Source organism: Panthera onca, chromosome A2 (genome assembly GCF_046562875.1).
Source record: "Panthera onca isolate mPanOnc1 chromosome A2, mPanOnc1 haplotype 2, whole genome shotgun sequence".
Classification (NCBI taxonomy): domain Eukaryota; kingdom Metazoa; phylum Chordata; class Mammalia; order Carnivora; family Felidae; genus Panthera; species Panthera onca.
This window is the reverse complement of record NC_138340.1, coordinates 15699066-15712512: the sequence shown is the minus strand read 5'-3', so window position 1 is coordinate 15712512 and position 13447 is coordinate 15699066. Positions and strand designations below refer to the sequence as shown.

Sequence of the window (13447 nt, the reverse complement as noted above, 5' to 3'; positions counted from 1 at the left end):
TTACGCATTCATTCATCCAGACCCCTGGGGACTTATAACAGTGGCCCCTGTATCGAGCACTTACTATAATGCCATAGTAAGCTATCAATGAATTCTCACATGGGCCCTTGGGAGGGGGAGAGGTTTGTTTCAATTGTTTCAATGAGGCAACAGTGGTTCAGAGAGGTTAAGTGACTTGTCCAAGGTCACACAGCTAAGTCAGTGACAGAAGCATTTCTCCAAAGCACCATGCTTAGACACGTCTAGTGACCACCCTGAACCAAATAACCTTTCCAGACTGGTCTCTTAGGCCTCAATGCCAGTGTCATGAATCAGAATCACAGAGGTTGTTCAAAACCGGATTCCTGGCCCCACCCTGCATCACAGAGCCGGACTCCCCGCCCTGCACACAGTAGGCAAGTAGGGCCTGTCTGCAGATGGAGGGAAACCTGGCCGCCTGGATGGCTCTTCTTCCAAGAAGTGTGTGTCTGTGGACGGTGGAGGAGGGTGGAAAGTGCCTGCGTCCCTTGCTCCCTTCCTCCCAGTTTCTGGGCAATGTTACATCTCCTACTCTGGGAAGCCCTCCCTGACCACCCCAGCCTATACCCCAGTACTGCTCACCCTTTTTCTTTGCCTTAGTTGTCTTCTTCGTGCCTCAGGCTTTTATATGGACTAAAATGAACCATATGAAATTGTCCTTTCAATTTCAACGGTAGTTGAAAATGGGACATTTTATCCTGTTCAATGAATGTAAGCCTTTCCCTGCGGGGAATGCCCCAACGCGGGGTCCCGGAGGGAGGGTCGGGGATGTTTGTTGTTCACAGCCTCATCCGCAGCCCAAGCCCAGCAGGCACCCAGGAAACGACGGGTAGGTGGGCTGGGAGAACCCGACGGCTCCCAAGAGCCGCCGCGCAGCAACACACCCCGGGCGCCGCCCCCGTGCCGCGCAATCCCGGGCACCTTCCCGGCCGCGGCGGCCCCGGGCGGGGTGGGGCCCGCCGTCATCCATTTACCAGCCTCGCCCCTCGGCGGGCGCGCGTTAATGAGATTAGCAATTAAAAAGCGAGCGAGCCTGTGGCGGTGGCGGCGGCGGCGGCGGCGGGGCCACCACAGGGCCGAGCGGGCGGGACGCGCGCGGCAGCAGCGCTCCGAAGCAGCCCCGCGCCGAGCCCGCGGCCATGGAGAAGGCGCGGCCGCTGTGGGCCAACCCGCTGCAGTTCGTCTTTGCCTGCATCTCGTACGCCGTGGGCCTGGGCAACGTGTGGCGCTTCCCCTACCTGTGCCAGATGTACGGCGGAGGTGAGTGCGCCGGAGGGGGTGCGCGCCAGCCGGCGCTGGGCCCGTGCTCCCGGCCGGTAAACTGAGGCGCGCCACTGCCCAGCTCTTCCCCCAGAGCCGCCCTCGTGGCGGGGGGGATGCTCTCTGCAAGCCCCCAATCCCATCCCAGGGGCGGCCCAGCGCCTCACACCCTTGCTGAGAGCCCTAGGAGGGTCGGGAGCGTTTTCTCCCTGGGGCAGTAGTCTGAGCAAGCCTTCGCTTTACCTGGGAACAGTGAGCAGGAAATTGGCTTGCTCGACAGAAACTCCTGACACCAGTTTTCAAGTCAGAAGCGTATTCCCAGCAGCGCGATTTGAAACTCCGGGTCAAAGGGTCTTGAGCCGGCTGTTTAAATCTTTTTGTTAAAGCATTGGTTTGGGTTTGGAACCGCAGGTGACAGGACAGGCCAAGTCATTGCAATTCTGTTGTTTCGGGTTTGGTTTGATTTTACAAGTGCTTCCTCTGACGCATCATGCACACTCACCAGCTAGACCAACACACGCACCTCATTTTCCCTTAACGTTACAGAGAGCCGGGGACACCTTCGTGACATGCCACAGAGCCTCTGTGCGTGCGGTTGTCGCTTTGGAAGGCAGTGTGGCAAGAGGGGTTCAAGCCTCAGCATTGAACAGTTTTTCCTCCTCGGTTCCATTCCTAGAATTCTACCTGAAGGAAATGATCAGAGTTCTGACCGAGGGTGGAAGGATGGTCTCGATCTTTTTTTTTTTTTTTTTTTTTACATTTTATTTATTTTTGAGAGAGAGACAGAGACAGAGACAGAGCACAAGTGGGGGAGGGGCAGAGAGAGAGAGGAAGACACAGAATCCGAACGAAGCAAGCTCCAGGCTCCGAGCTGTCAGCACAGAGCCCGATGCTGGGCCCGAACCCATGAATCGCAAGGTCGTGACCTGAGCCGAGGTCAGTTGCTTAACCGACTGAGCCACCCACGTGCCCCTGGTCTCCATCTTTTAATAAGAGTAAAATGTTGGAAACTTCCTAAGCCCTCGGGGCACCTGGGTGGCTCAGTCGGTTAAGCGGCCGACTTCAGCTCAGGTCAGGATCTCACAGTTTGTGGGTTTGAGCCCCGCATCGGGCTCTGTGCTGACAGCTCAGAGCCTGCTTGGGATTCTCTCTTTCTCTCTCTCACTCAAAAATAAATAAACTTAAAAAAAGAAGAAGAAGAAGAAAAAAAGAAACTTCCTGAGCTGTCAACTAAAGGGGTTGGTTCAGTAAATTATGGAACATCCATGTAATTGTGTTCTTTGCAGCCACTAAGAAGGAGTTTTCAGAACTTTCGTGTAAGTTTTCTCCTGTCATATTCAGTGGAAGGAGAGGAAGTCAGAATCAATATTGTGTAAAAGGGATGATCTCAATTATGTTTAAAAATATGCCAAGAAAAGAGACGAGGAAAAAAACACTCCAAAATATTAATAATAGTTATCTCAGAGTGATTTTTCTCTGCTTTGTACTGTGTGTGTGCATGTGAGTGTGTGTGTGTGTGTGTGTGTGTGTGTGTGTGATGCCTTCTATAATCAGAAATGTTTTTCACCATGAAGGACAATAAGAGATGTTAGACCAAAGGATTCACAAAACGTAACCCATGTAAGAAGGACCAAGATGTAAAACACTGCTCCCCCTCCCCTTTCCCCACCAGTTCAAAAACAAAACAAAAACAAAAACCCAAAACTTGACAAAAGTCAATCCATGGAGTTGTTGTTTTGTTTTTTTTTTTTTTACATAGCGAATCTTAACTCTCTGATTCCTTTTTAAAAATTTTTTAATGTTTACTTATTTATTTATTTTTAATTAAAACAATTTTTAAAACATTTTTAACGTTTACTTTTTATTTTTGAGAGAGAGAGGGAGACAGAGTGTGAACAGGGGAGGGTCAGAGAGAGAGGGAGACACAGAATCCGAAGCAGGCTCCAGGCTCTGAGCCGTCAGCACAGAGCCCGACGCGGGGGCTCGAACTCACAGACCGCGAGATCGTGACCTGAGCCGAAGTCGGCCGCTCAAATGACTGAGCCACCCAGGTGCCCTTCTCTGATTCCTTTATTCATTTGAAGGCCATAAATACATTAAAATTCTTCGAAGGGCCTGTGTTGCCATATGTTGGAACAGCCTCATAACTGACTTTTCAAAGAATTGTCAGCATGAGGTTTCCTCGTCCTGCTGTGCTCGGCACACCCAGCCATGATACCTCTTTCCTGGCTGCGTGTTTTCCAGCCATCGGCCCAGGTGAGCCTTGCTGTCACATGACTGTTTAATTCCTTGTTAATAACAACGCCGTCCCCTGAATCGTCTGCAGGTGACACAGGTAGGCTGGAGTCGTTCTGGAACAGAATATATGGAGGGAGTTGCTGGGGACACCTCAAGCCCTCCGGGACCCAGAAAAGGAAAGAAGAAGAAACCCTGGGGGCGCCTGGGTGGCCCAGTCGGTTGAGCCTCTGACTCTTGATTTCGGCTCAGGTCATGATCTCACGGTTCATGGGTTCGAGCCCCGTGTCGGGCTCTGTGCTGACAGTGCAGAGCAGAGCCTACTTGGGATTCTCTGCGTGTCCCTCTCCCTCTCTGCCCCTCTCTCGCTCGCTCTCTCTTTCTTTCAAAATAAATGAATAAATTAAAAACAAAAAAAAAGGGAAGAAGAAATCCTGGGTCTGGTACATAGTGTACTTGGGCTGGATGGGTGGACGGATAAATGCCGGCTGATGGATGGGCGGGCACGGAGGAGAGGACGGGTGGGTGGCCGGCTGGAGGCGTCCGAGGTGGGCAGGTACAGGCTGGGCCGGTGGCACCCCCTTAAGCATAAGTGTCTACAGAATAAAAGACGAAACAGCTTATCCAGGCGCAGTAAGGACTTCGTCACCCGACACCGGCCCCTATTTCCACCCCATCGTCTGCCATCCATTCATTTTCTACTCCTGCCAACTATTCTGGACCACTTCTCTGTCCAGAGAATGGGTATTCCCTGCCTCTACACTTTGCACGAGGTTATTTCCCACCCCCCCCACCCCGGGAAGCCGCCGTTAGCCTGGAGCCCCCTTTCCCGGTCTCCCCCCAGCCCCACGCTGTGAAGCAGCCGGGTCAGAAGAGGCGCCGGTGAGTATTTGTTGGACAGATGAGCAAGCTCTGTTGGGAAAAGCGCAGGAGACGCGAGGTGGGGTTGCCGGTGGTTTTCCCCAAGCCTTGCCCTGCCCAGCAGTGTCACCTGCTGATAGGTGATATATGTGGCCCCAAATCCAGGCCGTTTGCAGACCCACTGTCTTCCCTAAAGCTAAAAGGGAAGCCGAGCACCTCATGAGAGGCTCCAGAGGAGCGTTTAACCTCCTTCTAAATGACCCACCGCCTCCCGCCAACAAAGAGCTTGTTTATGAACTACAGAGCCAGGCTGTGCCGAAATACTTCGCAGAATAAAACGGATTAGGGGTCCGTGCGCCCTTCCACGGGGCTGTGCCTGTGACCCGGAGGCTTGTTCCCGTCCTGCCCTTCCGAGCCAGGCCCAGCACGAGGAATGTTAATTCAGAAGATTACATTCCGGGTACCAACCCCCGCCGTTCAGCGCGCCGGCGCTTGGCAGACGTAAAAGACAGCACAAAACCCCACCTCGAGCGAGTCCCCTGGTCTCGGCGACCGTGTCAGGGTGGGAGACCGCGTGGTTCCAGAACGGAGCCGGGACACGAACGCGCTGCGCACACCCGTGGGGAAACTAGATACCCCAGCGCCTGATTTGTACGTAAAGGCGCTCGAGTCGCGGAAGAAACGGGGACGCCTGAGAACAGTGGTGTGGCTGGTGGCAACGTGGACGTTTTTCCCCTAAGTCTTCTCCCTATTATATTTGAACCGTGAAGAGGAAGAAATCGGAGGACACCTGCCTGTGTTGTGGTTGGATGACACCCAGACTGGATGTCCCACGTCCCCCCGATGCCCCCCCTGCACCTCCCTTCCCTCCTCTCTGGTCCTTAGAGCTGTGCGTCTCCAACTGTAGCCTCCCTGGGGAGCCCCATAAACTGCAGGTCTGTGGCCCCTGCCCCCTGAGACTCAGACCTGCGGTGACGCAGGGACGGGATCTGCCTTTCTACCCAGCGCCTAAGGGGTACGGATGCTGTGGGCCACGGAGCACAACTTGGACGAAGGTCAGGGTTGCTCCTGTGCCCCCCAGGGCCACCAGCGGCTGGGAGCCAGGTAGTGGGGTGCTGGGAAATGTTGATCAGCTGCCGGGGACGGGATGGGGGGGGGAGGGGAGGGGAGGAAGTAAGACCTCAAGTGTAGCATTTGATGATAATCGCAGTGCAAACGCTCCCTCCAGGGCCGATTTCACACTGTGATGTCCCCACGTAAGGTCCCAGCAGGTGGCGGTGGCAGAGATGTGGGCAGCTGGCTCTCGTGAGTGAGCTGGCCCCAGCGGCCCCGCGTGCCCCTGCAGCCGCAGCCCTCCAGGCCACACCCGGCCTGGGACCGAGCCACACGTATGTGCGTGCATGTGGGTGCCCGCGTGGGGCGGGAAGCTGAGTTTCAGGGCTTTGTCGTCTGTCGAACACATGAAGGTTCCAAGGTCGGCTCCCGAGGCTGGGTTCCGGCAGTGAGGCAGTGTGGTCCGCGAGTCCCCTGAGGAGCCACGTCTGGTGCCCGGGCTGGGGTTTCGGGACTCGGTGCCCCGGGAGACAGCAGCGTGCGAAGCGTTTCCGGCGGTCGGTGCTGTCACCCCCACTTAGAGGTGGGGGACAAGTCCAGAGAAGAAAAGGGGGCTCCTGGAGGTGTAGCTGGGGCTCAGGCCACTCCTGCGTCCGAGCCAGGGCTCTCTCTAGGCCCCCCACGTCGGGGTCTCATCTTCTGATCCGAGCAGGCCAGGAGTGACGGCGGTAGATGGGAGTCCCAGGCCCGGACTCGCCGTGACTCAGGGCACTTTACTTTCCTGCACGGTCTGCTGTGACGCTCAACCACGGAGGGGGCCTGGCCCAGCACCTGCTGTCTGCAGTGTCCCCAGGGGAAGCCCTCCTATGGCTGTCAGGCCAACCCCCTCTGCGCCTCTGCCCTCCCCCCAAATGTCTGGTGCCCTCCCTCTGCTGGGCCTACCCTGTACTCCTCATCCTGTCCAGGAGACCTCCTCCTCCCTCAGTTAAAAGGGACTCTAAAGCCATGTCTTACCGTGCACAGCACCGTGGGCTCAGACACGGCTCACCCCCGTCCCCCACGGTGGGGAGGAACAGCCAAGATACAGTGCCCACCTGCCCATGGAGAAGCCTCAAACCCGTCTACACGTTAGCATCACCCGGGAGCTGTGAAACACGCCGACGTCTGTCCCTCCCCAGAGCCTGATTGAGCTGGTCTCATGTGTGGCCTGAACATTAGTTTTAAAGCTCCCCAGGGGATCCTACTGTGCACGGGGATGAGAACCGCCATCGTCTATACTGTTCCAAACAGGAAGGAGAATAGAGAAGTACGCGCTCAGCGATATAAACGTCCTAGGAATTAATTTCAGTCCTTCAACAAGTATTGAGTATCTGCTGCAAGCCAGGGACAAAGGTGGTCATCGCCCTTAAGGGGGCGGCACCCCCTTAATGGAAATGGCCCTTCCACACGGGGCGGGGGGGACAGCAAGAGCTTCCGCAGACGGTTCTTTGGGAGGCTTCGCTGAAATGACTCGAGGAAGGACTCACTGCCCGAGAGAACTCAGGAAGTCTCCCGGCCGTGGTGGCATTTCATCTAGGCCTTGACAGAGGAGTCCGAAAGCATCAGGTAGCTTGAGGGACAAAAACCTTCCAGGCAGAAGAAACCCCCGTGTGCCAAAGACACAGAAGGGTATGCATCCGAGGGGAATGGCTGGAAACTCTACGTGGCCCGGACGTATGGGGTGGGCGCCGGGGCAAAGGCGGGAGGGGAGAGGAGGAAGGCGAGGAAGGTTCCAGCATGAACCCAAAACCAAAGAACCCTCAATAGCTTCGCTGGGAAGTTAGAACTTCCCTTGGGGAGCAGAACCAGGATCTCAGGTGGGGAGCGGTACCCTCAGAGCCATAGTTTACAGAGACGGGGCCAGGGGCCGGGGCCATGCTGGCACAGGGGGTGGGCAAGGAGGGGTGGGGGCAGACGAGCAAGTTTTAGACCAAGGCGTCAGGCAGGGTAAGGGCGGGGGAGGGGGGTGGGTACTTTTCATTTTTCTTACTTGTGTCTTCCTTCTCCGTTTCCCAAAAGTTGACTGGTGTCGACTCCAAATAACAAACTTTTGGGGGAAAGCCAAGATGGAAGGGGTCAATGAGGAGGAGGAGAAGGCCTTGGGGTGGAGGGGCGCAGAGGAGAGGACAGCGCTCCTCAAAGTGTGGTCCCCACGCCAGCAGCTTCAGCATCCCCTGGGGATGTGTGATCCGTGCCCCTTAAACTGAACACGTACACACCCCAAGAAGAAAAAAAAAATCAGGTTAAAAAGTCCTCGTGTGGTTTGGTAGAGACCAAGGTGTGTAAATAGGAAAAGAGCATGCGTCTGAGCAAACCTTCCCCTGAAAGTGGCTGCATCTGCTTGTTGGGGTCTTTGTTGGTCTCAAAGGCCAGAGCGAGATTCGCGGACATGAATGTCCTACAGAGAGAGGATTTTCTCTTGTCGTGAGCCTCTTGGGAGCAGCAAACAGATACAGCGCTGGCTGTGATAATTAGAAAAATAAGCAGCAACGTGTTCTAGAAGGACATACGCACGTGTGTGTGTGTGTTGGGGGAGGGGGGTCCCAAATGTGATACGTGTTCATGGTAGAACATTTGGAAAATTAGAGAAATATACAAAGAAAGAAAATACAAAACCATCCCCAATTCCAGTACCCAAAGGTCATGCTGTTACTTTGGGTTTTTTTTCTTAAAAAAAATTAAGCGCATGTTTTGTATGTAATTTAGTGTCTTGCTATTTTTTTTTAAATTTTTTTTTAACGTTTATTTATTTTTGCGACAGAGACAGAGCATGAACGGGGGAGGGTCAGAGAGAGAGAAACACAGAATCTGAAACAGGCTCCAGGGTCTGAGCTGTCAGCACAGAGCCCGACGCAGGGCTCGAACTCACGGACCGTGAGATCGTGACCTGAGCCGAAGTCGGACGCTCAACCGACTGAGCCACCCAGGCACCCCTAGTGTCTTGCTATTTTTTACTTCACCTCTGACCATCATTTCCAAAACCGTTCGATACTCTTTGAAGCTATGAACTTAAAACGGCTCCGTGCGGGTCCGTGGACATACGGAGCAGCTTATGTACCCATTCTCCAGTGTGGAACTTCATCTCGCACAACTTGCAAGCCGTATGTCTAGGTGGGAAATACATTTGCATCAGTGGTGCCTCGGGACCGTATGGCTCCTAGCACGAAGGGGGAGAGGGCCAGCTAGAGACCCTCCTCCGTGTCCTCTGCTGATTACAAATGTCTTGAGCCTGCTCTTGACCCCCCGGAGGGTGCACCAGAGGTCTTTCTGGGAAGTAAGTACTTTTTGTAGATATCAGCCAACTTGTCCTTGCGAATGGCCGCTGGGTCTGCCCGACGCGGTGAAACCCTCACCCCAGGGGAGTGGGCTTCCCTGGCGAGAGGGACAGGCGTCCACCCTGCTAGAAAGGGCTGCTCTGTCCCCCGGGGTGCCCTTCTCTTCTCAGGGTGCCTCTCTCCTCCCCCTGCCCGATTTTCCCTCGGATTCTGGGAGATGGGCATAAACTTCCCACAGTTGGCCACTCTGTCAAGTCTAACTTCTCAGCTGCAGGTGGGGCTGAACGACCGTCATGTTCCGTGGAGCGAATCTTCCAGGCTGGAACACTCAGACCTGTGTCTCCGGACCTCCAGACAGCCCACCGTTTTTGCCCCCTGGTGCATAGGACACGAGAGCTCACAAAACTTAATTTTTTTTTTTTTTTTTTAACCTGGGACTAGTGGGGCCTTTCAGGAACGCAGCCAGAGAAGCGTCTGGTAGAATTTGTTACTGTTCCGGATGCTGTCTTGGCAGCCTTCTGTCCTGCTTGGTTCTCCCTAGAGACACAGGAAGTGCTTGGGCTTGCGGTCCGTGCCTCATTGCCTGTCCTTTCCACTTTCTCCTTTCTCCTTGAGCTGCAGGGTAATTTCTAAAGGTTGTGGGGTTTTTTGTTGTTGTTGTTTGTTGGGGTTTTTTGTTTTGTTTTTGCTTGTTTTTTGTTTGTTTCTGCTTATTGCCTCCATTGGCTTTGAATTCACCTGCCGTATGTTTTTCATCTTCAGACATTTCTTCTTCTTCTTAGATTATCCTTCATCATCGTCCAATGCTGTTCCATAAACACGGGGTCCTCTTGGCTCTCCTAAGAGAAGGTACTAGAAATTTGCTAACACATTTCTTCTGTTTCTCATGGCAAATCAATTTCAGAGGAAGACAATTGCTCTGATGCCTTAGAGTGGCCCTTTTTTTTTGATCTACGGTGTATTATCGTAGGTGCAAAGGCTTCCTTCTGAGGGCTCAGCCTTTTCTGAGGGAGGTGCAGGCCAATATAGACTTGCCCAAGGTCTATATTAACACAGCCACAAAATAAAGCGAGAGTTCAGAGGAATCTTGGATGAAATTTTAGCAACATGATGAACTGTACCAGGCCTGTCAACTCTCTCTGGTAATAGCTTCCCATATTGCCCACCCAAGTAGAACCACCATCAGAGAGCCACTTACCATCGAGCAGTCACTCAGCAAACACTTACTGACCCCCCTACTCCATATCCGGCCCTGTTAGGGGCTGGAGATTCAACTGTGAGCCAGACAGACCCCGTCTCTGTACTTGGAAGCTGTTTAGGGAAGTAGGGGTGGAGAGAGCAGTGAGCAGGGACTGTGAGGGGGGCACCCCACTTACCTTTGGGTGACCTGCAAAGGTTTCTGGAGAAAGTGATGTGCGTGGAAGGTCTGGTGAGGCCTGAAGGATTCTGTCCTGCCTCCAACAAATATTCCCGGTGCTCTGCTCTCTGCCCAGCGCCACTCTGTTCTGCACAGACCAGGGAGCAAGAACATCCGTGCTAAGGGGAGACAGACACCAAGTAGTCAAAGTCACAGCAGAATTTCACGTGGGTAACTGCTCAGAAGGAAGGTCCAGCGGGGTGAGGGGTTGAAGGCTCACTCTGGCGTGGGGACTGTTGTCACTGAGGCAGACCGGGAAGTCCCCTCTGAGGAAGGCAGGCTCGGCAGAGAAATGAGAGAAGGGAGAGAGCGGTCCAGGCTGAGGGAACAGCCAGGGCGAGCGTGCAGAGGCCGGCCCCACAGGAAGGGCCCCGTGGCTGCAGCGGCGTGAGGGAGGCCACCAGCCCTGTGCCGCAGAGGCCGGGGCGGGAGTGCGGGTGTTATTCTAGGTGTGAGGAGAAGCCAAAGACGGTTTGCCCAAGTGGGAGGGCAGGGGCTCATCTGACAATAAGCTGTCGCGGGCAGCTGTAGAGCGGACGCGAGAAAACCACCAAGAGGACTGCGGCCGAGACATCGTGGCGGGTGCTGGGGAGTTGGCCGTGAGCAAGAGTTCTCCAGGCTCAGAACTGTCTTTATATCCTCGGAATATGTGTCCTCAGTGACTGTAAACATCCACCTCACCCAGAGTAATGCAGACGCACACGGGGCCGGGCCACCCGCTTGTCGTGACCCATCTCGGCTCAACAGGCCACCCTAGAACTTAAGGACTTAGAAGGAAGGGTGGAATTAGAAAGTCACCGAGCGGCAACCAACAACGTGGGACTGTTGTTCCCGGCAAGATTCCAGCGAAATCTAGAGGGCACAGGTCTGGTGGGCAATGGGATGGCTACCTCATCTCAGAATATCTCCTGGCAAGACACATAATCGTTTCTAAGGGGCACACAGGAACTTTCCCCAGACATACCTGGCAGACCCCACCTTGGCCAAGTGAGCAAAGTTAACCTGGCCGGGAATGGGGCGAAGCAGCATCACGTGCCTCTGGACAAAGACCCAGATCGCTTCAGGGTTCCTGCCAAAACCCAAAGCGAGGGAACGTTCCACAGAATAACTGGCTAGTACCGTCCAACGGGTCAAGGTCATGAGAGACAAAGAGAGCCTGGGAGGCCGTCCCGTCGAAGCTGACAGACGAGATGTGACCTTAGGTGCCATGCGTGATGGTGAGACCGGAGGGAGGGCAGGGGTGGGGTCGTTGGTCAAATTCCAATAAAGTCTGTAGATTAAATTAATCGTGTTGCTTCCACGTTGCCCTCCTTGTTCTGTTCCTTGCCCTGGGATCACGCAAGAGAATGTCCTTGTTTTTAGGAGCTTCGCGATGAAGTATGGAGAGGTTAAAAAAGGGGGGGGGGGTGCCTGGGAAGTTCTCTGCCGGCTTCATCAGGCCTGGCTCTCATGGTGGCATCCACTGGCAGCTGGAAAGCCCTCACACGTGCACGCTTGGTGCTGAGTTGGATGGGCCCTCGGTTCTCCTCCAGTGGGGCTTTTCATCCCCAGGTCCCCTGGACCGGCTTCCAAACATGTCAGCCTCAGGGCACGCACTCCAAGAGGTGGTGGTGAGGCTGTAAGGCGTCCTGAGGCCCAGGCTCTGGAACCATCATGGCGTCCTTTCCCCCACCTCCTGTTGGACAGAGCTGGTCCCAAGAGCAGCCCAGATTCACGGGCGGGGGAGACAGGAATCCGTTCACAGGAGCAGCTTCAGGGAATGTGTGCGGCCATATTGAATCTCTCACAACTTGCCCCCCATCCAGACACACGGGAGTGAAGGCCTTTGCCTCTCCCTGATGATAGGGTCTCCTCATGCTAAGGCAGTGTCAGAGGTTTTATTTTATAATTTAATTTAATTTAATTTAATTTAATTTAATTTAATTTAATCTAATCTAATTTAATTTAGTAAGCTTCACACCCAGTGCAGAGCCCAACACAGGGCTTGAACTCACAACCCTGAGATCAAGAGTCGGACGCTTAACCGACTGAGCCACCCAGGTGCCCCTCAGAGGTTTTACATCAAAGGAGCATGGGGAGCACTCCAGTGGGAAGAGGGTTGGTTAGTGGGCTCGTTTTCAAACTGATCACAAAACTGATTTTTCTCTTAGCGAGATATATTTACGTGCGGAAAAATACGCTTTTGTTGGTGTAGTTTTATGAATTTTGGTGAATGTATGGTTGTATTCCCACCACCAAGTAACACCCCTTACTGTCAGCCCTCCCATTCCCAACGGCCCGCGGCCACAGGTCTGTTTTCTGTCCCCACAGGCTTGCCTTTTCCAGAATGTCACATAAATGGAGTCGTACAGTCTGTAGCCTTTTTTTTCTTTTTTTAACATTTATTTATTTTTGAGACAGAGACAGAGCATGAACGGGGGAGGGTCAGAGAGAGAGGGAGACACAGAATCCGAAACAGGCTCCAGGCTCTGAGCCATCAGCACAGACCCCGACACGGGGCTCGAACTCACGGACCATGAGATCATGACCTGAGCTAAAGTCGGCCGCTTAACCCAGGCGCCCCAGTCTGTAGCCTGTTGAATCTGACGTCTTTAACTCGGCATAATGCTTCTCCGAGTCTCCGATGTTGTTGCGGGAATTAGTAGTCTGTTCCTTCGTACTGGCTGAGTAGTATTTCATCGTGTGGATGTCCCAGAATTTATTTATCCACTGGCCCACTGGATGCCAATTAAGTTGTTTCCGGTTTCCGACAACTCTGAAGGGAGCTGCTGTAAACGCTCACATACAGGTTTTTGTGTGAGCGTACGTTGTCATTTTTCTAGAGTAAACACACTGGAGTCAACTTGCTGAGCTGTACGGCTGGTGAGTGAGTGCTTAGCTTTCCAAGAAACTGCCAAACCGCTTCCCAGAGTGTCTACACCATTTTGCATCCCACTAGCGATGCGCGGGTGTGTTCCCCCCCGGGGCCTCGCCAGCACTTTGTGCTTTCAGCCTTTCTTACTTTAGCCATTTCATCCCAAGAGGTATGTGGTGGCGTCTCATTTGGTTGACATTTGCTCGTTTTCAGAATAAAAGCTGGTGTTGAGCATCTTTTCGTGGGCTAATTTGCCATGCGTGTATTTTTTTGTACCTTTTTTGAACGGGTTTCTTCTTTTCTTTTTCATCATTGTTGAGTTTTGAGAGTCCTTTATAAATTCTAGACACCAAGTCTTTTCCAGACACGTGTTTTGCAGAAGTCCCTCCCAGCCTTTTAGCTTGCCTTTTTCACTTTCTTAACCGTGCTTTTCAC

At 53.5% G+C, this 13447-nt stretch overlaps 1 protein-coding gene across 1 annotated transcript in view; it reads left to right on the top strand.

The window, feature by feature from the left end:
* The first annotated feature begins 813 nt into the window (after positions 1 to 813).
* The window catches only part of SLC6A20 (solute carrier family 6 member 20), a 39716-nt gene continuing 27082 nt past the window's right edge, over positions 814 to 13447 (top strand). The window contains exon 1 of the mRNA XM_078443156.2: positions 814 to 1278. Within this exon, the coding sequence (XP_078299282.1) occupies positions 1158 to 1278 (121 nt within the window). The 5' untranslated portion in view covers positions 814 to 1157. The remainder of the gene's footprint in view (positions 1279 to 13447) is intronic.